This window comes from Periplaneta americana, chromosome 3 (genome assembly GCF_040183065.1).
Source record: "Periplaneta americana isolate PAMFEO1 chromosome 3, P.americana_PAMFEO1_priV1, whole genome shotgun sequence".
Classification (NCBI taxonomy): Eukaryota; Metazoa; Arthropoda; class Insecta; order Blattodea; family Blattidae; genus Periplaneta; species Periplaneta americana.
In genome coordinates this window covers 208629356-208654844 of record NC_091119.1, presented here as the reverse complement: position 1 = coordinate 208654844, position 25489 = coordinate 208629356, and the positions used below count along the sequence as shown (strand labels likewise).

At 37.6% G+C, this 25489-nt stretch overlaps 3 protein-coding genes and 1 long non-coding RNA gene across 12 annotated transcripts in view; 2 read left to right on the top strand and 2 right to left on the bottom strand.

Moving 5' to 3' along the window:
• LOC138696990 (armadillo repeat-containing protein 3) overlaps positions 1 to 3212 on the top strand; it is a 35144-nt gene extending 31932 nt beyond the window's left edge. For 6 of the 7 annotated variants that reach the window (XM_069822562.1, XM_069822567.1, XM_069822561.1 and 3 more), the window contains one exon: positions 200 to 3212. In XM_069822562.1, coding sequence (XP_069678663.1) covers positions 200 to 652 — 453 coding nt within the window. In that variant the 3' untranslated portion in view covers positions 653 to 3212. The remainder of the gene's footprint in view (positions 1 to 199) is intronic. The other variant, XM_069822568.1, reaches the window with a different exon arrangement.
• The window catches only part of LOC138696994 (uncharacterized), a 164614-nt gene that overhangs the window by 108884 nt on the left and 30241 nt on the right, over positions 1 to 25489 (bottom strand). The window lies entirely within an intron of this gene.
• Positions 6001 to 14933, top strand: Pomp (proteasome maturation protein). The gene is made up of 5 exons (XM_069822560.1): positions 6001 to 6159; positions 7234 to 7331; positions 9728 to 9788; positions 12179 to 12444; positions 14488 to 14933. Exons 1-4 carry the CDS (start codon positions 6157 to 6159, stop codon positions 12440 to 12442), a joined length of 426 nt encoding a protein of 141 aa, XP_069678661.1. The 5' UTR covers positions 6001 to 6156; the 3' UTR covers positions 12443 to 12444; positions 14488 to 14933.
• On the bottom strand, positions 14656 to 25437 carry LOC138696987 (2-oxo-4-hydroxy-4-carboxy-5-ureidoimidazoline decarboxylase-like). 3 transcript variants are annotated; one of them, XM_069822558.1, is made up of 5 exons: positions 25252 to 25437; positions 23188 to 23440; positions 22362 to 22560; positions 19979 to 20132; positions 14656 to 16356 (listed from the first exon to the last, which is right to left on the bottom strand). In XM_069822558.1, the coding sequence occupies exons 3-5, from the start codon at positions 22546 to 22548 to the stop codon at positions 16173 to 16175; spliced, it is 525 nt and encodes a 174-aa protein (XP_069678659.1). In that variant the 5' UTR covers positions 22549 to 22560; positions 23188 to 23440; positions 25252 to 25437; the 3' UTR covers positions 14656 to 16172. The 3 variants fall into 3 exon arrangements, with proteins under 3 accessions (XP_069678659.1, XP_069678658.1, XP_069678660.1); XM_069822557.1 differs by lacking the exon at positions 23188 to 23440 and having other exon boundaries at positions 25252 to 25436; XM_069822559.1 differs by lacking the exons at positions 23188 to 23440; positions 25252 to 25437 and adding an exon at positions 25147 to 25165.

Genomic DNA, 25489 nt, shown 5'->3' with positions numbered 1-25489 from the left:
TCCACATTTCAACTGCTTCTAGTGGTTTCTCTTTACTTCGTCGTAATGTACATATTTTTGGCACACTTCACACAAAGCACTCACTAGTTCTATCCTTAGTTATTTTTCCAGAGGTTCGCAAAAGATGCTCCTTTTCATATTAAATAGTAAAGGCATATAAGAAGTATTACTCCCCAGCATCTGTTGATTTTTCTAACAGCTTGATCTTGGCACCAATGTCATTCCACTGGGGTACGTCCGTGTTGGACAGCATCTTGAGCGAGCCATGCTGTTCAAAGTGCTGGCCGACTGCGTGGGACTCCCCTGTGCGTTAGTTCGAGGCGAAGGCCAGCACGCCTGGATAGAAGTAGCCGTGCCTGAGACAGACTCTGAAGAAGAGGCGCAGGTCTCCAGCCTGGCACCAGCGAAGTCTGACAGTTTCTGCACAACTCCATCTGGTCATATGCTGCACACCATGGGAACACAGACGTGTCCACAGCCTGAGCCTGAACCTGAGCCTGAGCCTGAGTTTATTGTTCAGCCTCATAAATCTCTAAATATTCCAAATCGCATGATAAGACCAAATGCAATTGTGGATCTGATGGATATGATAGGTAAACTTTATCCAATAGGTAGTTACAATGCATTAAAATACTGCGGCAAGTTGCAATGATAAATTAATTAATAAGTGACATATCCCAAAAGTGGAGAAATTAATGTTCGCCCACATCAGTGTAAATTTTCTTTTATATTTTAGACTTGTACAAGATTGTTAAGTAAAAAAAAACTCAACTAATATAATTATAATAATTTGCAATGTACAAATGTTAGAATAAAGCAAAGGTATAAGTTCCTTGATTAATATTAACACTTTTATATCCTCCAACTAGAGCCTTCAGTCAACCGAACATAAGGTCTCCACTGACTTTGATCAAGTAATAAAAAGGCAGCCTATTTCAGGCTTACACTTGCTGTAATTATTATTTAATGTGCAGTGCCAGGTAATAAATGTTGTTGTTGTTGTTTTCTAATGCCAGGCATTTGACAATGAAGTCATTTGACCTCTTGCACTCCAATATTTTTCAAAGATATTATCATGACCAGCCACTGAAGCACAGATTTTGAGATGTTCCGAATCCATTTCTTGTAATAAATGTATCATATGTAGGATGTATTATTATATGCTGTACTAGTGTTCGTTTTGTATTTTTTTTATAATATATATATATATATATATATATATATATATATATATATATATATGACTCGGTTAAGAGAGAGTTTTATATAATATTCTTATTAAATTTGGTATTCCCAAGAAACTAGTTCGATTAATTAAAATGTGTCTTTGTGAAACTTACAGCAGAGTCCGTATAGGCCAGTTTCTATCTGATGCTTTTCCAATTCACTGCGGGCTAAAGCAGGGAGATGCACTATCACCTTTACTTTTTAACTTCGCTCTAGAATATGCTATTAGGAAAGTTTAGGATAATAGACAGGGTTTGGAGTTGAATGGGTTACATCAGCTTCTTGTCTAAGCGGATGACGTGAATATGCTAGGAGAAAATCCACAAACGATTAGGGAAAACGCGGAAATTCTAGTTGAAGCAAGTAAAGAGATAGGGTTGGAAGTAAATCCCGAATAGACTAAGTTTATGATTATGTCTCATGACCAGAATATTGTACGAAATGGAACTATAAAAATTGGAAATTTATCTTTCGAAGAGGTGGAAAAATTCAAATATCTTGGAGCAACATTAACAAATATAAATGACATTCGGGAGGAAATTAAACGTAGAATAAATATGGGAAATGCGTGTTATTATTCGGTTGAGAAGCTTTTGTCATCTAGTCGTCTGTCAAAAAATCTGAAAGTTATATTACCGGTTTTTCTGTATGGTTGTAAAACTTGGACTCTCACTTTGAGAGAGGAACAGAGATTAAGGGTATTTGAGAATAAAGTTCTTAGGAAAATATTTGGGGCTAAGAGGGATGAAATTACAGGAGAATGGAGAAAGTTACAGAACGCAGAGCTGCACGCATTGTATTCTTCACCTGACATAATTAGGAACATAAAATCCAGATGTTTGAGATGGGCAGGACATGTAGCACGTATGGGCGAATCCAGAAATGCATATAGAGTGTTAGTTGGGAGGCTGGAGGGAAAAAGACCTTTGGGGAGGCCGAGACGTAGATGGGAAGATAATATTAAAATGGATTTGAGGGAGGTGGGATATGATGGTAGAGACTGGATTAATCTTGCTCAGGATAGGGACCAATGGCGGGCTTATGTGAGGGCGGCAATAAACCTCCGGGTTCCTTAAAAGCCAGTAAGTAAGTAATATATATTGAACCCAGAAGTAATCCCACAAGCACCACGGAAAGCTGCAGGCTGCTTACAGGACACATAAACTACAAATTCTAAATTCACCAGTGTGTCAAGAGGAGATGAACAAGAGCCATTTGAAGACCTGCAATGCACTGTCTGCAGAAGACACTGTAGCCCAGACGTATTGGAGAGCATGAATGCTAATGGCTTCATTGCTAGATGCAAGGCATTGAAACAACAACAACATTTATATTATATGAAGAGTACAGGGGAAAACAATCGAATTCACAATTCTCGTAGGGATGATGTCATCATCTAATTCAGTGTATTACTGCAAAATTTATTGCTGTTCCTAATGAAAAAGTAGGAAAGGGTGACCGTATCCATTGTCATAATTCTCCTTTACCAGTTTTTATAACAAAAACACTTAATAGTTTGAATTAGATGATATCACCCTTTTCCCTGTGCTGTTCATATTTCCATGAGTCCACACCTGTGGAGTAACGGTCAGGGTGTCTGGCTGCGAAACCATGTGGCCCAGGTTCGAATCCCGGTTGGGGCAAGTTATCTGGTTGAGGTTTTTCCCAGGGTTTACCCTCAACCCAATACGAGCAAATGCTGGCTAACTTTCGGTGCTGGACCCAGGACTCATTTCATCAGCATTATCACCTTCATTTCATTCAGACGCTAAATAACCTAGATGTTGATACAGCGTCGTAAAATAACCCAATAAAAAATATTTACATGATTTCTTGAGCACAATGTGCAAGACAAAACAAAAGTAATCACTAAGTGAAATTGTTTGCTCTGGGCTGTCTTTGAAGTGGTACGACATGCACTGTTGATCACATGCTGTGCATTTATATTTAAAATGTAACTAAAAGCATTTAATAGGAAATGAAAATATATATATATATATATATATATATATATATATATATATATATGTATGTATGTATATATGTATGTATGTACTCTACCGTAAGTCCTACTACTGTGATTTCTTTCAGATTATAAACTCTTTTAAAATAAGTGGCTGTTAGTTCATAAATATGCCTTGCCTCCTGATCTACCTCTACTGGCTGATTTACGCCAATCCCAAACCACGCAGTAAGATTGATTGCAATTACGGTATGTCAATTGTACTCGAGCTTCCATCCTCTGCAACACAGTGGACTTGCTCATAGACCTCCAGGTTTCTTCAGTAAAAGCGACAGCAATTTTACTTCAGATTTGGTGATGCCACGTATTACTGATAGCTTCCCATGCTTCCAGGAACCAAGGACTTATGGAAGGCTTCGGGCTCGCTGCAAAGTCTGCAGCTGGTGTTGTCCTCACTGCCCATGCAGTGCTCTGACCGGTTCTAAATTTTCTTGGAGTGTTATTGCATCTCGCCATTTAGAACTGCTTAATCCTTTCCTGGATTCAGTGCATCTGCTGGCTCGAAGAAATACTTCATAAAGTGCAACAGCTTGCCTACGTGTCTGTAACTGACATCATTTCTTATGTTCTTGTCTTTTCAGATGATCTCGTAGGTCTGGAAGTCTCTTATTTAGCAGTGAATCTTCATTACTAGCTGTCATTACATCTCTTTATCGAACTTCAAATCTATTGTGGAACTGATATAATCATTATGAGATCTTTCCAATAAACGACAAACATTGAACAGTTATGGACAGCTCCGTATTTAGGTAGTGCTACGCACATGGACCCGAAAAAATGTTGTGCCCCCCACCAACTAACTTACGCAAATCTTAGACATTTAATAGTCAGTAAAAAAGTGACCTGTAACAACTGAACATTCTGCTATCTAAAGCAGGCATTTACGAAGTAGGGAGGAAATATCGAGCATTTCTTTTCAACTTAATATTTTTTTCTTTTCCCAAAATTTTGCTGTCCTGGGCGCGGGTCATGAGGCCCATGCGTAAATATGGGCCTAATAAAGGATCTTCCTATTGTGCCTTATAAATTCCTAAACATTTGACCTTCCTGAATGAATATAGTAACATATCAGTACCAGTATTAACATGTGTACTATATCACAAGGAAGAAAAAGGATCCCTTAACAGCATATCAGGTATATCAGCAGGAAGAAAAAGGACTTCTTTAACAACTTTTTAAATATATTACGATGTACCAAAGTACATATGATATTTCAATGCAGAATTTCTGCGTCATCATATGATGATGGAAGAGTGGAACAGAGAAAAATTCTCTCTGGCACCAGGATTTGAACCTGGGTTTTCAGCTCTACGTGCTGACGCTCTATCCACTAAGCCACACCGGATTCCCATCCCCATGTCGGATAGAATCCTCTCAGTTTAAGTTCCACCTCTTGGGTTCCCTCTAGTGGCCTACCCTCATGCACTGCTTCATAGATGTATGACAATGGCATAGTATCCACACATGTGCAGAGGTGCACTCATTATGAGTGACTAAGTGGCCGGGATCCGACGGAATAAGCGCCGTCTTAAATCACAAAGTCATAATTTTTCGCATATGATGATGGAAGAGTGGAACAGAGAAAAATTCTCTCCGGCACCGGGATTTGAACCCGGGTTTTCAGCTCTTCATCATATGATGACGCAGAAATATTGCACCGAAATATCATAAGTACTTTGGTACATCGTAATATATGATATGCGAAAAATAATCACTTTGTGATTTAAGACTGCGCTTATTTCGTCGGATCCTGGCCATTTAGTCACTCATAACGAATGTACCTCTGCACATGTGTGGACATTATGCCACTGTCATACGTCTATGACGCAGTGCATGAGGGAGGCCAGAAGGCCACTAGAGGGAACCCAAGAGGTGGAACTTTAAATTGAGAGGATTCGATCCGACATCGGGATGGGAATCTGGTGTGGCTTAGTGGATAGAGTGTCAGCACGTAGAGCTGAAAACCCGGGTTCAAATCCCAGTGCGGAGAGAATTTTTCTCTGTTCCACTCTTCCATCATCAACTTTTTAAATATTTTATGAAGGTTTACTAGAAGTAACTTTGGGATTTTCAATTTTTATTCTAAAATCAATATAGGCTACAAGCAAGGCACAATGAACTGATATTTATATTAAATTTTTACTCTGATTTTAGCAAATGGCTTTCGGGTGAAGATGTACTAGAACAAAAGGATTTATAACTCTATTATAGCCCTCTTGTCCTATGTTTTCTAAAAAAATTCGCTTTAATTTCCTGCTCGCCTAAAATACAGTATCTGTAAAATCTACTTCCAAAAATCTAATTTTCCCGCCTTGTTGCAAAGAGCAGTTATGACAGCTTAGATTGGTAGAAAGAATGTAAACAGTTTTCCTTTTCTTAGATTAATACCCACTGATTTGTTGCAACACAATGTAACTTTTATCAGAGATGTTCAATTATTGTTTATGTAAGTGCAATGTAAAAAAGACCCTAATTTGAGCGGAAACTTGTGAATAGGATATGAAGAATTATTTTTTCACAGTCTGGCAACCAGTGTTGCCAATTTAGCGATTTTTCCGCTAGATCTAGCGTTTTTCAGTGTTTGTTTAGCGGGTAAAATTTATGAAATTTATTCTGCTCATATAAGGGATTTAGCGGTTTTTTAACACTCACAGCGGTAAAATAACCTTATTTTTACATTGACAATATAGCAATTTAGCGGTTTCTGTAATGTAACTTTGCGAGTTTTTAAGAATCGAGTTGGCAACTCTGCTGGCAACACTGTTTTGTAATGACTGTTAGATTGTGGCTAATAGGGTAATATTAATTTCTTCATTGTTGTTTTTATTGGTGTGATAACAATATCACAGTTGCCTTTGAAATTATATAAAGAGGATTTGGGATCAAGTTTTGAAAGTTCATCAAAAATGGTAAGAAAGTAATTGCTAGTGATTTAACCGTGTTGGACATATATTGGCAATTTGAATTTTACGTTCAAAGGATGAGTACAACTTCATTACATGACTTGCACATAAAAACTGCTGCTACTTATTTTACGTATTTATTTTTTGCATTAAAAGCAGGATAACTTATTTTATACAGCTGTGAGATTATGTTTTGGGTGGTTTGTACGAGGGAAATGACATTCCATTGCAAAAATATCTGTTCTCTGTTCGTAAAATGTAATTACATTGCACAGCGCGAAAATGTTATGGAAATGTAAGTATACTCGATAAGTGTACTTTCCAAAGAAGATACACTGTAATACATTGCAAAGAACGGAGTTAAATTCACTTATGCACAAACGAACCTAACGTAATCAGCGTGGCAATCTGGAGACTATCAATTGCATCTTATTAAATAGCCCCCTTTTTATATCCCTATAATGTTACAGTCTTACACCTGTTGTACGTTTCTGTACTATAGAGAAGTCTGTTACTGATTTAGAGATAAGAGCTAAACTAGCGCTGAGTAGTTCTCTTCGTACAGCACGTATACATTTGCATATAATACGAATCTGTGACAGGTTAGGTTTGATTAGTTTTTTGGGGAAGAAACTAGCAAAAGAAGAAGTGTAGGCAATTGTAAACAAAAGAATAGCAAGCTGGATTCCATGAAGACTGTTTATTTGAAAAGAGGTAGCACGAAAAAATATATATATTTTCGCTTTCATTGAACGAGGAAACATAAAAATCACACTGTTTTGAGCTGAGGGAGAATTTTATGTTTTGTCTATTCCCTTCACATGCTGCCACAAACTCATGTTCCAATTTTCCATTTTGAGTGGACCTCATCACACAATCTGTATGACTACTGGATATACTACGTTGAGGAAATTTCTGCAGTTGACTTGAGACATACTGGTTGTGCCGAAGTCTCATGGCATAAAATGATACACGTGCACGTTATGTTTATGTGTATTCGCACGTTTTTTTTTTTTATTATTATTATTTCAAAAGGCATAATCTGCAGAATGTTCCGATTCACCCATTTTTTCTTTCTAGAGTTTTGGACTGCCTGCTTTGAAAACCAAGCCCACTGGCCCGGGGAGAATCAGAGTGCCAGAAGGGAGTTACGGCATACCTGATGCGCTGACATGTGGGTGAGTGTCTTAACTCATTCTGTGGCAAGTACTGTAAGAGCTATATTAGACCTAATCTACGAGGCGCGTCCCATAGCTAGCAAACCATATGTTGCGCGAAGCGACTGCTTGTACGTGATAGAGTAATGTGCTGGCATGGCGCATGCGCTAGCGGAACTTCCCGAGTGCTCTCAGTAGCTTCGTTGGATTGGTTGAAGATGGACGTTCCTATTCCAGCTCCCGCTGCGTGAAGTGCGGTTAGTGATAAAGTTTTTGAATGCACAGGGCATAGCATCGATTGAGATTGATCGTCAGCTGTGCCGGGTCTATGGGCAAGCAGATGGTGCGTTGCTGCTGTAGACAGTTTTCAGCAAGACACCAAAATGTGCATGACGAGGAGCGCAGTGGGCAGCCAACCATCATCACAGACGACCTTGTGGAACAATGCACCATCTGCTGCTCATGAGGTTAGGCCCACAGACCTGGCACAGCTGATGATCAATCTCAATCGGCGCTATGCCCTGTGCATCCAAAAACTTTATCACTGACCGCACTTCACACGACGGGAGCTGGAATAGGAACGTCCATCTTCAACCAATGCAACGAAGCTACTGAGAGCACTTGGGAAGTTCTGCTAGCACATGCGCCATGCCAGGACATTCCTCTATCACGTACACACAGTCGCTTCGCGCAACATATGGTTTGCTAGGTGTGGGATGAGTGGGAAAGTTACTTTATGGACGCGCCTCATATTTAGTATTTTTTTGGACATGGGTATTATTTTTCAAGTTATGGTGACATTTAATGAAATGAAATTTGTGAGTTACACTTTCTTCTCTCGTGGCTATCTTTAGTTTTTATTTATGGAGTAACTATGTTCGAAGTCCATTTCGTAACATGTTGTTGTTGTTATCTAATGCTGGGCTTTGGCAACGAAGCCATTAGCGTTCTTGCTCTCCAATATTTCTCTGTGGTGGATCCATCAGGTAGAACTTCACAGGTTTGTAGATGATCTTCAGTCATTTCTTCTTCTTTGTTGCATAGAGGACAATTTGAATTTGTGTAAATTCCTATTTTATTCAAGTGTTTGGCCAAATAATAGTGTTCTGTAAGCAGTCTGAATTTTGCTACTGCAGATTTACGTGGGATTTCAGGAATAATTTCTGTTTTTTTTTTATTAAAATCCTCCATCTTTGGCTTTGGTACATAGTGCTTGGTTTTGCTTGATTTTATATTTGTTTTTAATTAGTCTTTTGATGGATGTAAAAGGTAGGCTTGTATTTGTATTCTGAATTAAATTGGATCCTTTTTTGGCAAGAAAGTCAGCAGTTTGATTGATTGATTTCACAGGGGCTGGATCTTTGCACTTAGGCCATTCAGGCCCATTGTACACCCTATATGCGATGATTGTCTAAATCTGATGGATGGCCCGGGTGACATTTGTGAATCTGACATTGACAGACAGACCATCCTTCCTGGGCCTGCAGTTAGGTTCCATCTGCTGACGAGCCCGAACTCATAGCCCAGAGCTCCAAGTCCTTTGAACCAGACCAATCGGAATCCCATACTCCCCCCCCCCCCCCAGACATCACCTCAGTCCTAGTTTTTTTGACAGATGATAGTTGAAATGAGGGGGAAGTGGAGAGTTGGTGGGATGAAAGAGGGAAACAGGAGTATCCCGAGAAAATCCTCTGCAACGTCTGGTTTGTCCACCACAAATTACACCCAGGCCTCACTAAGGATTGAACCTGGGCCACCTGGGTAGCACTGTGGCCACAGACCCAGCAGTTCATGACATTACTTTGACAGTTTGCAAATAGTAACTGCAGCCTTCTTTAGAAATGCGACAATGTTCTTACCAAATTGTATGAAGGAAATTGTGAGCACATTTAGTTTATGTAGTACTTTTTTCAAGGAGGTAGAAACTCCACAGCTTGTGATGAACTCGCAAGCATCTTCCTCTTACCATTTGCTGTTCAATATGACTGATATTGGTTAATGCCTAATTACTCAGAAGCAAGCAGTTTTTGCATTGCAAATGTCAAGTGCTTCATCATACTTGCCTGCTGACCATCTTGCTAAGAAGAGAAACCTCATGTCAACAGTTAAAGACCATTCAACTCAAAATATTGAAATATGATATCGTACTGTTTCACGAAATTTCAAATAATGAAAGATGGGAGTGATTACTCACAAGGCATGACAGTTTGTCAAAACACTTGAAAAAACTGGAATTATTTCTCCACCACTTTGTCCACTGTGCAGTCTCCAGGAAGAAATAGATCAGAATTATTTTCATTAATGTCTGAATCCACTGTGTGTGAGAACTTGGGAGAGCAGTGGCTTCATTGCCAAGAACTCAGCACTAGTTAACAAGCGAAACGTATTTACCTACGCATTATATTTGATTGTTGCAGGTTGCAATCAACCAAGTCGAAATTGGCACCTGTCCACACTCTGGAGAAGGGGGAATTGCAGGTAAAGATATTTTGTGTCAGAAACAAATAGTTAATTTCGTAATACAGGACATTCCAGGAGTAAGAAAATCAGCCTGATTGTGTTGCATAGTGGTAAATGAGCCATTAGCTGCCACACAGAATCTCGCCAACTTTTAGAAAAGATGAGTACAGGATCTGGCATTTAGTGTTCACCCTGTATATTATAAATAATAATAGTAGTAGTGGTGGCAGTAAAGTTTCTGTTTCACTACGACATTAGAAGTTTCTTCCTAGGCATTGCTTCCTTTTGCCGGAAAGTTGCTGAAAATAGACAGCATGTTAAGCACATTTTTTAAAAAGAAGTTTGTTCGTGTTATTAACATTTTTTTGATATTACTGTATTTATTTTCCATTTGGAATTTCAAAGTTGTATCCAATTTTATGGAAAGTAATGTGCGATATTCTCTAGAGGAATTGAGCTATCTTAACACTTATTGTGCCAATTTAGAGTGGGCGCACGACCTCTTTTCCAGTTGAAATTCCAAGTTATACCCAATATGGCGGCTTTCAAAACAGCAAAGTTTGTAATTGTGTGTAGTATCAGCATGTAATAAGTCTGTATTATACAAATAACATAATTAAAGTGTTTGAATTATTGTGAGTTACTCGTGTAATTCAGCTTCTCAAAGTTATAAAACTTTATTGTCAATTTCATAGACATTATTATTTTTTAGACGTCACTTGTAATACATTAATTCATTAATTGGTTCGTCATAACATAACAAGAAAACCCAGCAATATATCTTAAAAAATTAGCCAGCTTCTTGGAAAAAAAAAAAATATATATATATATATTCAGACAACTTTTAGAACCAATAATAAATTAACTAAATTAATACTCAATAAAATTCACAACAAAGACAGATTTTCCAACAGTGGTATATATCTCTTACAATGTAAAAACTGTGAGCACAAATGTATTGGACAAACAAAAAGAAATTTCAAGACCAGATATTCTGAACATAAAGCTGACTTTCGACAAGTTTATTAATGAACAGTTACCCAACTTAGCATGCACGTTGATTGACATTTCTCAAATAATCGAGCAGTACAACTAGGTGTCAATTGATGTACAGCTCAGTTGTAATATTGCATCGGTAGATGAAGGACGTCCTAAGATCTTGTACATCTATAAACAATTATTATATCTTCCTTCATCACACTGAAACACATTATACATGTTATGTTTCAGATATTTATCATGCACAGTTAACGTCTGCCTCCAGTGGAGCTAACCTTTACCTCTGTTTAAACTATATTACTACATCATACTGCATTTTAACTGTTAAAAATTCTCAACTTATATATTATACAAATAATTCAAACTTTTTAACAATATGCCCCTCTAGTACATCCAGAAATTAGACAAGTGTATCCTGTTTTTAACTAGATGTTTTGTAAATTTTAACACATAATTTATATGATATTCATTCTTCAGTGTATATTTTGTAAAGTTAATCACACATGTTTTTCATATTCTGTACCAGATGAGTATGTAATGTGTTCAATATGAGACCTGAAGATGCCATAAGGCAATAGTACTACTACTAGTCTCAAGATGATAGCCTATAATTCAATGTCTTGAAAATATTCAAATTTGATAAATGTAGATGGACCAATAAACCAATTAATGAATTTATTATAAATGTTTATTTCTTATATTAAAGAAATTATCTTCATTTTTTTTTGTTAGATAATCCATCTACCTGAACAACACAGTTTTATTACTTAATTACTGGCTTTTAAGGAACCCGGAGGTTCATTGCCGCCCTCACATAAGCCCGCCATTGGTCCCTATCCTGAGCAAAATTAATCCAGTCTCTATTATCATATCCCACCTCCCTCAAATCCATTTTAATATTATCTTCCCTTCTACGTCTCGGCCTCCCTAAAGGTCTTTTTCCCTCCGGCCTCCCAACTAACACTCTATATGCATTTCTGGATTCGCCCATGCGTGCTACATGCCCTGCCCATCTCAAACGTCTGGATTTAATGTTCCTAATTATGTCGGTGAAGAATACAATGCGTGCAGCTCTGTGTTGTGTAACTTTCTCCATTCTCCTGTAACTTCAGCCCTCTTAGCCCCAAATATTTTCCTAAGAATCTTATTCTCAAACACCCATAGTCTCTGTTCCTATCTCAAAGTGAGAGTCCAAGTTTTACAACCATACAGAACAACCGATAATATAACTGTTTTATAAATTCTAACTTTCAGATTTTTCGACAGCAGACTGGATGATAAAAGTTTCTCAACCGAATAATAACACTGTTTTATTGGGATTTAAAAAATGTAAAGTGTAGCATTAGTCATTAGTCTTTTATAAGATCTAGCAGTTTTTGAGTTACTGTAGTAATGGATTTGTTGAATAGTATGCAGAGAACAGGCGTAAGATGGACATGATGATGCTGCGCAACACCCAGGGCCTCCATGTGCCATTACGGCTGAATATGGAACTCCAGGCAGCAAAGAAGATAGGCCGGCTACCCTTCTTGCCAAGCTCAGGCTTCATGGCTGATGTGCTGACCGGCCGTGATGAGGAGATCGGGTTCGAGGACATCCTGAACACTGCTGACTTCAGAGAGCAGATGGCACAGCCCCACGCCGTTGTTGAGAAACAACTGGGATTGTTGTAATGGTAACTTATGTATTGTTATTTAATAATAAAAAAGCATATTCCAAGCTACGTCAATGCTAATTACAACCAAGAGCACAATAGAATGCACTTCCTCTCCCAGGTCCAAAGTCAGTCTCTTTCTTTCTCTCTCTCTTTTATTCCTAATTCTTAAGGTACGATGACACATCGCTACTTTTGCAGCGCTGCAGTACAAAAAACTGCGCAACTCTCGTACTGCGGCGTGTGAACAATGGTGCAACCTGAAAAGTAGCGGCTGCCGAACCTGGTGCCCACTACTTTTCCATGCTGCGCGCAGCTTAAAAGTAGCGACGTGTGAACAGGGTTCTCAGGGTTGCAGCCGCAGCATTTTTGATATCGGTTTTGTTGAAACTTTTGCTGCGGTTGCAACCAGTATTACTACCCAAATGTGCCAATGATACTTTTATTGCTTGGATATATTTTAATGTTAAATGTGATGAAAATAAATTATTTGTAACACTTATTAAATACACAACACAGTCTGAGCATAATTGCTGACAATATAATTCATTTTTAAAATTTTCCGTAACGTAGTTCCAAACAGGAGGGTTGCCAACATTGATTACGTGAATATACTGTTGGTTATCATTTAAGTATATAGGCGTTTTTAAAAGCTTTATAGTAAAGATAATGTCAATTTCTGAATACTATAAGACAGGAAAGCAAATAATAGATAAGGAAGCTTTCGCATGAGTTTCTTAATAATGCGAACATAACCACGAAATGTATATTGAGAAGTCAACACGGAGATGGAAACCTGCAGCATGACTGCGGCTGCAAAAGTAGTGCCTTGCGTGTGAACAGACTCGCAACCTCCAGTTGCAACTTTTGCTGCACTTGGGTTGCGCAGCACAAAAAGTAGCGTGCAGCGCGCTACTTTTGGCTTACGTGTGAACACGACACGCAACTTTTGCAGCTGCAGTACAAAAGTTGCGCTGCAAAAGTGGCGATGTGTGATTGTACCTTTACCCTGGGAACAGGGAAACTTTTAATTTACATAAGACCCAGTTACATCAAAATTATTTTTATCAGAAAGAAAGCCGTTTTATGTTTCAGTGCTGGTTATGTTGGTACTTGTGTCTGTTGTATGTTCATTTTTCCTTCAACGTTAATTATACGAAGTATAAGGAGAATAATATTGTAATGCTGGAAAATCTAGCTTGAGATTTGGTGGAATATACATTTCTAGCATCCACGGTAGAGTCGTGCGCAACTGGTTACGAAAAACAGAAATTATTGAATGCCTGGCGCTGTAGTCAAAACTCTTCCATCTCGCGGAGTGTCTCGGTGTTCGATTTAACGAATATTCCAGTTGTTTCTCTTTCTTCGTGTGTGGACAGCGAAGGCAGATCACATTGAGCCATGCAGGAGTTAAAGAACTGTTGCAAGGACGGGATTATCATCGTGTAGGCCTACCATTTAATTGATAATTCTTCTTCTCTCACTTCAATCAATCATCCATCCATCATTCTGTCAATAATGTTGTAGAGGTATGCATTTTCAGTTTGAAGTGTCAGTATTACAATAGATGTACTATGTACTTATTTGCTCCTCTCTGAAGCTATGAGGGCAGTATGCTTAGTGTGCCGTTAAACTTTGAAATGCCAAGTTTCGTAAGTAGGAAATACCAGTAATAATCACAATGTGCGAACAGCTGGTGCAGCATATGCTAGTGCTCTGCTATTGATTTTTGTAGAACAGTGCCATTGCACAACCTGGCCAATGTTAATCTTGTACATTTTATGCAAGTGATTTAAATAATTTCAAATTGGGTATTTTTTCTCAAAGGCTTAGGAAGCTTTAGTGCTAAGCCATACTGCTGAGAAGTGTAGACACGTGATATCTTATTTTAAAGTGTGTTCATAGAGCAATACTTGATTTGTTTTGCCAATATTTAATTGTATTATTTGAATTTAAACGTCCCATGATTTGTAATTAAGTTACGAACTGTCCAGGACTCCTGGTACCATGGCATGCTGTGGTTACTTACACTGCTAAGTTGGTATTCATGCTTGTGCACTGCAGGGCCTGGCGTCAGTGGAATGGAAGAAAGAGAGAATGTAAATTCACAATGTTTCTTCGAACCAGGAAAGCCAGAATGTTACTGCATATATGACTGGAATAATAAAGATTATTTTGTTTCTAAGAATTTGGTATGCCACAACTGCAGAAAATCTTCACGTTTACACAGGATGATGTAAGATAAATTATTTATTTGTCACATTATAGGAAAATATAATTCACTGGTAAATTTATTGACAAGATATGATAACAAATGAAGGTTACAGGGTAAAAACTATGTCACAATTCTCATAAGGACGATGTCATCATCTAATTCAATATATCATTGCAGAATGTTTGTTATCAAAACTGATAAAGGAGAGTTACCACCACTTATACACTTCCTTCTTCGAGCATGATGTACTGGCAGGCATAGAAACGAACTCTTAAACGCCCTGTTTTGAAATGTTTCTGATCTGACATTTCAGATCATTTATTTTTCTCCCAACATTACATTCCCCCCTCCCCCTCCCTTTTGTATCTTCTGGGATAACTGATTGCACACAAAACAATTTAGCTGTCGTTGAATGTCGGGTCAGTTCTGTTATTCTGCTTAACTTAACCAATGAGATCGCACTCTGTTACAACAATCAGCATGGGTGTTGCTGTATGTACAGGTTGGACAGACCTGGCAGTATAAAATGTTTTTATTGTTTAAATCATGTAAAATGTGAATGTATTTATTTTTTTGTAAATGTGGTAACAATATGTACTCCTTGAATGTGTGTGTAGCAGAATCTCATTGTTGTAAGATGGTACAGCATCTACATTTAGTCTTTCATATACAGGTTCCATCATTAAGGTCCCTCTGGCGTTGCATGCTTATCTTGATGATGGAACTTGTATGTAGTTTCGAGACATTGGAAATGTGGTTGTTGTTTTCTAATGCCAGGCATTTGACAATGAAGTCATTTGATCTCTTGCACTCCAATATTTTTCAAAGATATTATCATGGCCAGCCACTGAAGCACAGATTTTGAGATGTTCCGAATCCATTTCTTGGTTTGAGTTGCACAATGGACAGTTAGGGGACTGATATATTCCAATTCTATGCAGGTGTTTGGCCAAACAATCATGGCCTGTTGCCAATCTAAATGCAGCTACAGTAATTTAACATTGGAAATGTTAAATTACAGGAAACTGTGGAATACCTAGAAGTCTATTTCCATTCAGTTGGTCCTGCCTGTCTGCCTGTTCATGTTTTAATTTATTCATTTGATAAAATTATAATGAACATACTAAATTCATGTTCAAAAACAGAACTGTGCTGTTCAGCCACCAGACTGTTACTTCTTCTAGAGGTAACAAGCAGTGAGAGTTGGTCTGATTATCTGGTTCGGTTCTTTTTAAGAGTAAGACAAATATCATGTAACCCCATGGTGATTCTTGGGCTTACCTTGCTATCTGTGCTAAATAAGCTCGTGTTGCTAAATAACAAATAAAAAGAATTTTTTGTCGACAGTCTGCCATTGGTAACAGCATTGTGCGTTATTATTAATGTAAGCTAGTTGTACACAATGACTTGTTTTATACCAATCTCGTCTTCTGCACCTCCAACAATGAACAGTGTGTTTTCCCTTATTTATAATGTTTCAACTATACAGTAATGTTTCCTGTCCCACCTTGTTACTCATAACATTGAGCCACTCTTAATTCTCACTCAATACTAGTGCCTTCACACGCAGGCGACATATCTTCTTCACTTCAGCGATGCCGGTCTCCAGTTCCTTCTCGCGTGAGTTGTGCAGTCTGGTCTGCAGGCCTTGTAGAATAGCAGCTGCCTTATTTTCTCGAGCACATATCACAAACGGGAAGCCAAATTTCTCTTGATAGCTGTAAGCACAATTTTGTCATACTGTAAAAATCATCTTCACAAACTTCGATAGTTGCATTTGGAACTACGCTGACTAGCAAAGAACAGATATCTTTAAAACCTCAAGTAATTACATGACAACCAGAACCAGTACAATATACACGTATCAACTTACTTCACTCTTAATTTACGTACTACTCCTCCTCCCCCCCCAGATTTGCATTCACTTATTGTGGCTTTCCATTTTCTGACTTTGGTGGCAGAAGGAATTCACATTGTCACAAATTCGAAGCCTAAAGAACGTGACAGAAAACTGAGCACAGCAAGACCAGTGACGTCACTCCTGAGGAACCCTGTCAGTGTGTTCTGATCGCCCTGTTTTGAACACCATTTTGTTTATGGACTTAACTGGGTTTAGCTTAATTGTGATCGTATTTTTAATTTCCATAACTGTCACATGTGAATGTCACGACATTATTATCTGGGCAATATAACTCGGAGAGCATATAATTGACCAACCTAAGTGCTGCACTTCTTCTGAGAGGTGTGACTCGTCATCTTGGTGAATAGGTAGGGGAGGACCTGCACTGTGACCTTCCAGATCACCGGATTTAAATACTTTGAATTTTTGTAAAAGCGTAGTGTACACTTATCACATTACTATAGTTGAGGACTGGAGGAGCCTGTCAGCAAACGAGAGGATTCGCAGCTCAGTGCAGAGAAGACTTCAGAGCTGCGAGGACAGCATTCTGAGCACCTGTTGTAACATTTCTTAACATGTTGTATTTGTAACTGTAAAATCCTGTGATATTGAAACCGAAACTTAAATTGCACTGCCTTATGTTTAATAGTCAGTAGTGGTTCTTGACAGAAAATGTGTATTATCGTTTGTGCCCCAATATTCAACAGCACTTATTTTTATTTTACTTCGTACTTTTCACATTTAAATTATTGACCATTACTTCTGGAACACTGTGTTAACCCCCTCAAAAATTCTGTTGAGATTTTCATGGACATGTACTCTCTTGATCGTGATGTGAGTATAATGGTGTGTCAGTGCGCACGACTGGGTCTGGTTATGTCAGATCCATAAAAGAATTATGTGTTTTTTTTACCTAAGTAAATCACTGTGAAATGTTTACTAGAATGCTTTTGTAGCCTATACATTATTGAACCTGGATTGTTGTTATTGTTGATCAGAGGTGAGAAGAAAAAACTACAAAGGCTATCTGTTGAGCATTTAATGTAATAGTTGGTTTGACTGACAATAACAGTCCAGATTGGCAGGTGACGATAGAAAACGAATATATGGAAGGATGAGAGTGATACAAAATTTTATGCTCGACCATGCCGAAATGTAGTAATTATACACCTGGTAGCAGTCCTTTAATGGACCTCATTAAAGTACACCTATTCATTAAAGTTCAGGTTTTCGATTATTCTCGGATATGCAATCGAAAGACAACTAGGGAAACGTCACGGAGGCTGGAAATCCAATACTGTCGCAGAAGGTTATGTTCTGTTACTATAATAATTAGCGTTAATTGTTTTTTTTTTATCCAATGCCACCAGGTTATCTTTTCGACATTTCTGGTCTTCTCTCCTGGCCATGGCTTAGTTGTAACCCACTTCTGGGGTTGGGGCGCCTGGAAGGCGGAGTTACATTACCCCGATGATGTGATAGGATGATTATGATAATGTGGTGCCAGGAGAGGTCTTAAATCTAAACTTAACCTAAATTCCAGACCATGGACGAACACAGGAATAATCCCCTTTAAGGAAAAATTCCTGTGCTCTAACCGGGAATCGAACCCGGGACCTCATGAACTATAGCCAGAAGCTCTGACCACTAGACCATGAGGCTGTAAATAATATTCAAATAAATTCAATTTGTCATCTCGTTTTTCAATTCTAAATCAATTTCCAGGTTATACATTCTCTACATTACATCAAGGTCAATGACATTATTGTTCCTCGGAAAAAAATCAACACTTTCGTGTCTGCGCACATGTCACAATTCACGAGCTATGCACAAGGTCACTTCCAATCTTCAGTCAGATACAAATAAAATGAATACTTCTGAATAATATCAAGTTAGAAATATGGTCGAGCATAAAAAGTCGTATGAAACTTGACTATAATGGTAATTAAGATGCTCGTATGAAAATTATGAAACTCGCGCTCGTTTCATAAACAAACATACTCGCGTCTTAATTACTATCATTATAGGCTCGTTGCATAATGTACTGTTATAGTAGAGCGTATTAAAGGTTTAGATTCCAATGCTATTAAGTGCGGCATCATAATTTCTTCGACATATTCTTACGTCATTTGTTGAGTAATTTTTTTTAATATTTTACTAGTAGCTTCCCCATGTATGAAACGAACTAAAAAAAAAATTATTTGCGTTAAAAGTGTAGCTTTGTACTAGGTATCCCATTCTCATCCTTCATATGTAGGGCCTATAGATAATTTAATACTCTTCCAAAATTTAAGTATCGTAGTATAGGCGTGTCATTTGAAATTTCAAAGGGGGTGGGATGAGAGGGTGAAATCTAAAATGCATTTATCACTGATTTCAGACTTCACTCTCATTATCTAAATTGACCTGTTTTTGTTTAAATTTAATTTAATTGAAATATTTATTTAGACTGGGAAGTTTTGAAATCAAAGCCCAGTATTCCAAATTGTCATTAATGAAGTCTTGAAATATCCATGTAACTTTATGTCTTAAGAAAATGAATAATAAAAAATGAAGCGAAGTTTGAAGTGATATGGAACTCTAATAGACAGTGCCGACATTGTTCTTTGTAAAAGATGTTTTAATGTGAATTATTATCGTCATATCATTTTATTAAAGTGTCATATAAATACAAATGTGCTGAAATTAAAGTAAGTAGTGAAGTTGAAATGTTTTAATCAGTTATATTATATTATTGCCATATTATTCGGTGAAGTAATAACTAGTATTGTCATTGATAAAGTCTTGTAAGTTTCTTATGACTTTATAAGTGCTACGAAAATGAATGGGAAGAAATGAGTTCAGAAGTGATATGGAACAGTGATATTCGAAGGAAAATCCTTGCACCAAAAACTTTATCTCTGCTGTGGAACAATTAACATAGTATAAATACACCCCAACAACCTCGTGTGACATGGAAAGAAGTTTTCACGATACGAAAGCATCTTCACGTACAACAGATACAGTTTTTAATTTGAAAACCTCAGCCAAGCAAACAGAACGTCTCTGCTTCAACTTCTAAGGAATAATGTAATTTCATACTCATTAGCATTCGTACTGTTACAGAAAACGTCTTAGTGCATATTTTGCACTTCTGATGGCATATGTAATAGTTTTTAGGGCATGAACTTCCAGGCCCTAGTGATGAAGCAAGAAGAACTGATGGATATTGCACCCATCTTCCATAATTTCAACTCGGAAAGCGAGCTTGCTTAGGAGTGAATTTGGGTTGTAAGTAAAGTAACACAATTATTGTGAAGAGGGACATGTAGGGAGTTCTGTTTTGTAGGCATTTAATGTAATTTGAACTTCATAATCTGAGGACCTTAAATTGAAAATTATTGTGCGTTCCTGAATGCATTGTTAGTCTTGAGACATGCATCCAGTTTTGCATGCACTACCTTGCATTGAGCTGGTTAATTTTTGCCTTGTCTTCTGGTGACAGATTGTGTAAGCCAGCACTCCGCTGCTCCATAGTGGATTCACTTGTCAGTTTGCCTTCATCAGCCAGTCGTCCAGCAAGGTCAGGGTGAAGTCGTAACACTTCTTCTTTATCTACGTATAATCAGAGAAGTAATTGAAATAATTTTGCAATAGAACTAGGCTTTCACAGCTGGCATCATTAGGATTGGTATTTTCCGGGCTAGAGGGCCATGGTCTGTCGGTAATACAACCAGACGGTTTGTCTAGTGGTGTGGTACACGTGAGCGGAGAGCTCTGCTGTGTGTAGCACGTCATTATTTAAGATGTGGGAGGGTTGCTTGTCGTCACCACCAGTGGCTTCAGTGTTCTGATTGGCTGTCATAGTGTCCAGTTGTCGGAGAAAGGGTTAGGTGTGTGTGCTTCTGAGGGCCGGTACCAAGCTTTGTTGGCCGTGAGTCCTAGCCCGGAAAATACCAATCCTAGATACAACAATGAAGAACTCATAATGGCGTTCATTACTCACAGTGGTATTTGCAGATCAATCAAGTATACCTGAAAGAGATTATTTCACTTACTGACTATAAAGCATGGTGAACGCACATTCATATTTCTAGGAATTTCAAGCTCCAAGTAAATAATGTCTGAACAGAATTATTATTAGTACTAGCCGTACCCGTGCGCTCCGCTGCACCCGTTAGAAATATAAAATAATTACATAATTAAAATAGGACATTTAATCCAGGGAACATTCGTGTTTGATAGAAGAATAAATCGTTTAATATGTTACTTAATTTAAATTGTATTTAAAAAATTAAAATGCGATCATTTTGATCCAGAGACCACTCATTTGATGCCATGACAATTCCTTTAACATGTTTCTTAATTGTTATTACCAATTATTTTTGGAAAAGCGAAAATTACCAGAAAAATTTTGGCTACAGATTTATTATTATGTTATGTTATATATTATAGTATATAAAAAAGTGTGCTGATGTGCTGATAATGGTTGTACTCCAGTAAGAAAGTTTTTAATTTGTTGTGGGAGCTCTTAAATCTCAGGAGGAACAACTTTTACAACAGCGCAACATAACCTGCTTGGCTCATTACCCAATTTTTTTGCATTGCATTTATTGCATATAATATTTTATATATTTTAACATGATTCAATTGAGCATAGTTAAAATTTGAATTATAAAATAATATTGATTGCTAAGCTAACGTACTATTACTGCGTACTAAATCAATACACTCTCGTTCGTTAATTCTCTGAGATGAAAGTTAATGTGTGCATAAAAATTATTTTAGGAAATACAGGAAACGAATGTACAGAATAGCCTATCAAGTCTTCTGCGCATAAGAAGCTATTTTAATCTTACCTGTCCTCAATTCACTCAGAAGTTACTGTAATAACATTATAGCATCCAGAGAAACTACACTTTCCAATGGTGAAATAATAATTAATTATACAAATCGGTTAATTTAGCTTCTGATATTACTTCATACAAACACAGAAACATTATCTGTAGGCTTTCTTTCATAGCTTTCGATTGTTGCTGTCCAAGGCCCCTTATAGACGAAGTCATTTGTTTTTTATTTCATTACACCGCCTTAGATGGCAGTTATTTTAATTTTAAAACTCATTTATCTCATTAAATATCAGTCCTATCAAAATTTTTCAAAGAATAAAACTTATCAGAAATCAGTTTTCAAGAAACTTTTGTTATGAAATATTTTTCACAAAATTCAATAATAAGCGAGATATTTCGATTTATTTAATTCAAGCCCCCTTATAACCCCCCTTTTAAATAACGTATTTTGAATGCCGTATAGCCTAAAAACTAAGTTACAACGAACGTAATTTATATTCCAATTTTCATCGAAATCCGTTCAGCCATTATCGCGTGAAAAGGTAACAAACATCCAGACAGACAGACATACAAACAAAAATTTAAAAAAGGCTATTTTCGGTTTCAGGATGGTTAATTATACATGTTAACACCAATTATTTTTGGAAAATCGAAAATTACCAGAAAAATTTTGGCTACAGAATTATTATTAGTATTAGTTTGTCAAGTTTATCACTAGTTCATGTGAATTGGTGTGTAGAATGTTCTCTTATAAACTAAGACGAATTTGGCCACAGGCAGCTCGAACAGTTTCGCCTTTGGAAGCAGATAGAGTATTAGAGGTCAGATACCTCAGCTGTGTCTCATTCAGAGAAATAATTTCAGCACCAATTGTGCTTCATAAAGAAGAGGACAGGATTCTGCGGGCCTGTTAGTAATGAGAGTGCGGAAATGAAACACTGTTGTGAAGGTCAGTTGGTGTAATCTTGGAACACAGATCAGTCTCGTTACCCACCCGGTGGTGTGAGCTGATCAAGGTATTGTGCGGCTGCATCAGCTAGGTGGTCTGCACTTGCAAATGGCCGTTGTTTGCTGATGGTCGTAGCAACACTAGGATAACTTTCAACGATGTTGTTGAATATCCAGACAAATTGTTCATTTCCCAAAGCATTCACTTCTTCTACCCGCAGTACGCCTTCCATACCTTGGCTTTGCTGAAATACACAAAAGTAATTCCATTCTGTGCTCAAAGCATGCACGTAAATTTAAGGTAAGATAGCAGAACACCTTTATTACAAATTAGCGAGTTTCAAATTTCAGTGCACTACATTTAAAGATTGTGTTCATTTCGATGTCTGGGTGTGAAATCTAAATTCTTGGTGGTTTTTGCCGTTCAGTTATGTGGGAGTAAATGTAAGGCAAGAGTTCACCACTGTCTATGTTAATAGGCGAAGATGACTAATAGATAAGAAATGGCAGGTAAATACAGCGAGTCTCTAAGATTGCACGCTGCCTCAACTGAAGTGGGCTCTCTCTTCAGTTAAATCAATCCCATTACCACGACAAGAAAAAAACAGACTTACCTTATTCATTGGTTTTCATTCGTAAGATAATGGAAATGTTTTCCATCAATGCACAAATATGTTACGGAACCAAAATGAAATATTTAATTTCATAACAATAAAATTGTCCCAATTAGAATAATTTTGTCATCAGTTTCTACATTAGGTTTAATTTTATACACCTAATATCGGTAATAATAGTGCAGTTTCTACAATTGCAATCTCCAGAATAAATTTTCGTTCATGTGTCGAAGTTTTATTTATGAATTTATGGGTCACCTGTGTTTTGCATGGATGTAGGTGAAGTTTCTTGGTTGCTGTTGCTACTGACGAACTGGTTTCCTGAGCTACGGTAGGTTTTTAAAAAATTCTCGCGGAGATTGTTCCAGCCTGGCACCTATTTCATCTAATTTCTTTTCACTGAGAATGCGAGGCCTACCAGATTTTCTTTTATTCAGAGCAGAGCCTGTTACTTCAAACTTTTCCACTAATCTCTGGATTGCAGTTCGGTTGGAACATTTTTACCTGTGAACTGACATTGAAACAAATGACATCAGTTTCGTACAGAACTGTATCTGTAATACTTCACAAGGGAGACTCTTTGCTGTAAAACTGTGCATATGCAGACATTCACAGAATGCAGCTCGTGTACCTGACAAACTGCTAGCTGGCTGCCTACTCCACCTTCTGGCAATAGCGAATGAATCACCCTACAAGCAGTGCGTGACTTTAGCGACTCTTTGTACTTTCCAGGGTCTTTTCATTCATAGCGTATTCTTGTACATTTCCTAAATATGTGACACTACACTTTCTGCTGACACTGTTGCACAATGAAAAAATAATTAAGGGGTAGCTCAGTTGGTAGAGCAGCTGGCTACGGACTAGAAGGTCTGGGGTTCGATCCCAGGTGGTGACAGGATTTTTCTCGTTGCCAAAGTTTCAGAATGGCCCTGAGGTTCACTCAGCCTCCTATAAAATTGAGTACCGGGTCTTTCCCGGGGGTAAAAGGCGGTCAGAGCGTGGTGCCAACCACACCACCTCATTCTAGTCATGGAAAGCATGGGGCTCTACCTCCATGCCGTCCAAGTGCCTACATGGCATGTTACGGGGATAACTTTACCTTTTACTTTTTTTTAATGTACAGTAGGCTATATAAGCAGAAGGAATATTGTATAGCAAGGTATAGATTGACGAATCGAACTGAAACCCTGACCGAGTGAGAAAGCACGGGGAGAAGGGAGAGAGCACTATGCACTATGTACTTGCAGGTCCACTCACAGTTTGTCAAACCTGCTAACAAAAGCACTAAAAGGTTGACTATTGCCAGCAATGCTAGCATAATGGAACCTTCCTAGCTGACAGTAGAGGCAAAAATGAAGAATCCGTTATTTTGGTAATACTGGAGAGTGGTTCTTCTATTGGTCGCGATGCCCACACACACCCTGTCAGATATTTACGTGGTGATTGGTGGCTGAATGACGAGGAGCGAGGGAGAGAGAAGAAAGAAAGAGAGATTCCAGAAGTTGGTGTGTTTTACGGGGTTTCACTTGAAGTTGTCAAACTATAGTAATGTTAATTTGTGATCATTGAAATCCATATTACGTTTCATTCTTAAGTTACTGCATTCTTGTTTCAGTAGGTGTAGATTTGAAACTGAACTAGACACAGATCATGCCTTTTCATGGGGCAGTACTACCTAGACAATCATATCAAATCACTATTTTTTTTTCTAATTTTTGCAGAAGTTATGTGAATAAAATAAATTTATTCAATGTACAGATACAGAATTAAAATTTGGAGCGAGTCTTGATGGCAGTCCACCTGTATGTAGGCAAAATTTCGCACGACTGTCCACAAGTAGCATACATACAGGGGCTCTTGTTTACTGCACATGCGCAGTGTGCTGCAACACAGTAAGGGAGCTCCAAATTTCATTTCCATACCTGTACACATGTTTAGATAAATTTATTTACAAATATTAAATATGAACAAAATCCACCCATAAGTAAAAGATGCTGTACAGACAATGGCTTGTCAAAAACTATTTTATTTTGGTATGTTAATTGTAACAGTATTTTAATACTTCGTGTGAGGAAGCTTCAACTTCACAATGAGATGTTTCTTCCTGTACAGCTCATTTTTGTGGCAGATAATGCTTTGTTTCATTCACATTCCGGTAGTTTTCTTCTATTGAGAAAATATTAATTAGTTAATCAGTGACTGAATCAATAAACTCACTTTAGTTTAAGATACTAGCAAGATTATTTTCCCATTTCCGTTAGAAGAACGCAGTTCTTAATGAGCAAATTAGTTATACATTACAAAGAGTAATAATATACTTACGTCACTGAAGATACAGTACACAGCAAAATGAATGTTTGTGTATTCTAGAAACACGTGAATAAGGTTTTACCCGAGTCTACTAAGTACTATGAAGAGTTCATGTACTCGTATTGACATGGAATTAACATTGGTACCCTTCTCTCTGTGCTGTTCCATCTGCCCTCTTATCACTGTAAGCCTCTGCTGAATAGTGCAAAGGTTACTTATGATAGAAATGTCATACTAATTCAAGATAAGG

Coding starts and splice junctions, on each gene's coding strand:
- Pomp (XM_069822560.1), top strand. Junction 7,332..9,727: donor CCTGATGCGCTGACATGTGG/GTGAGTGTCTTA, acceptor TGATTGTTGCAG/GTTGCAATCAACCAAGTCGA. Junction 9,789..12,178: donor TGGAGAAGGGGGAATTGCAG/GTAAAGATATTT, acceptor TTTGTTGAATAG/TATGCAGAGAACAGGCGTAA.
- LOC138696987 (XM_069822558.1), bottom strand. CDS start 22,548: ATGGAAGGCGTACTGCGGGTAGAAGAAGTGAATGCTTTGGGAAATGAA. Junction 20,133..22,361: donor TGATCAGCTCACACCACCGG/GTGGGTAACGAG, acceptor GATTATACGTAG/ATAAAGAAGAAGTGTTACGA. Junction 16,357..19,978: donor ATTAACCAGCTCAATGCAAG/GTAGTGCATGCA, acceptor TTGTGCTTACAG/CTATCAAGAGAAATTTGGCT.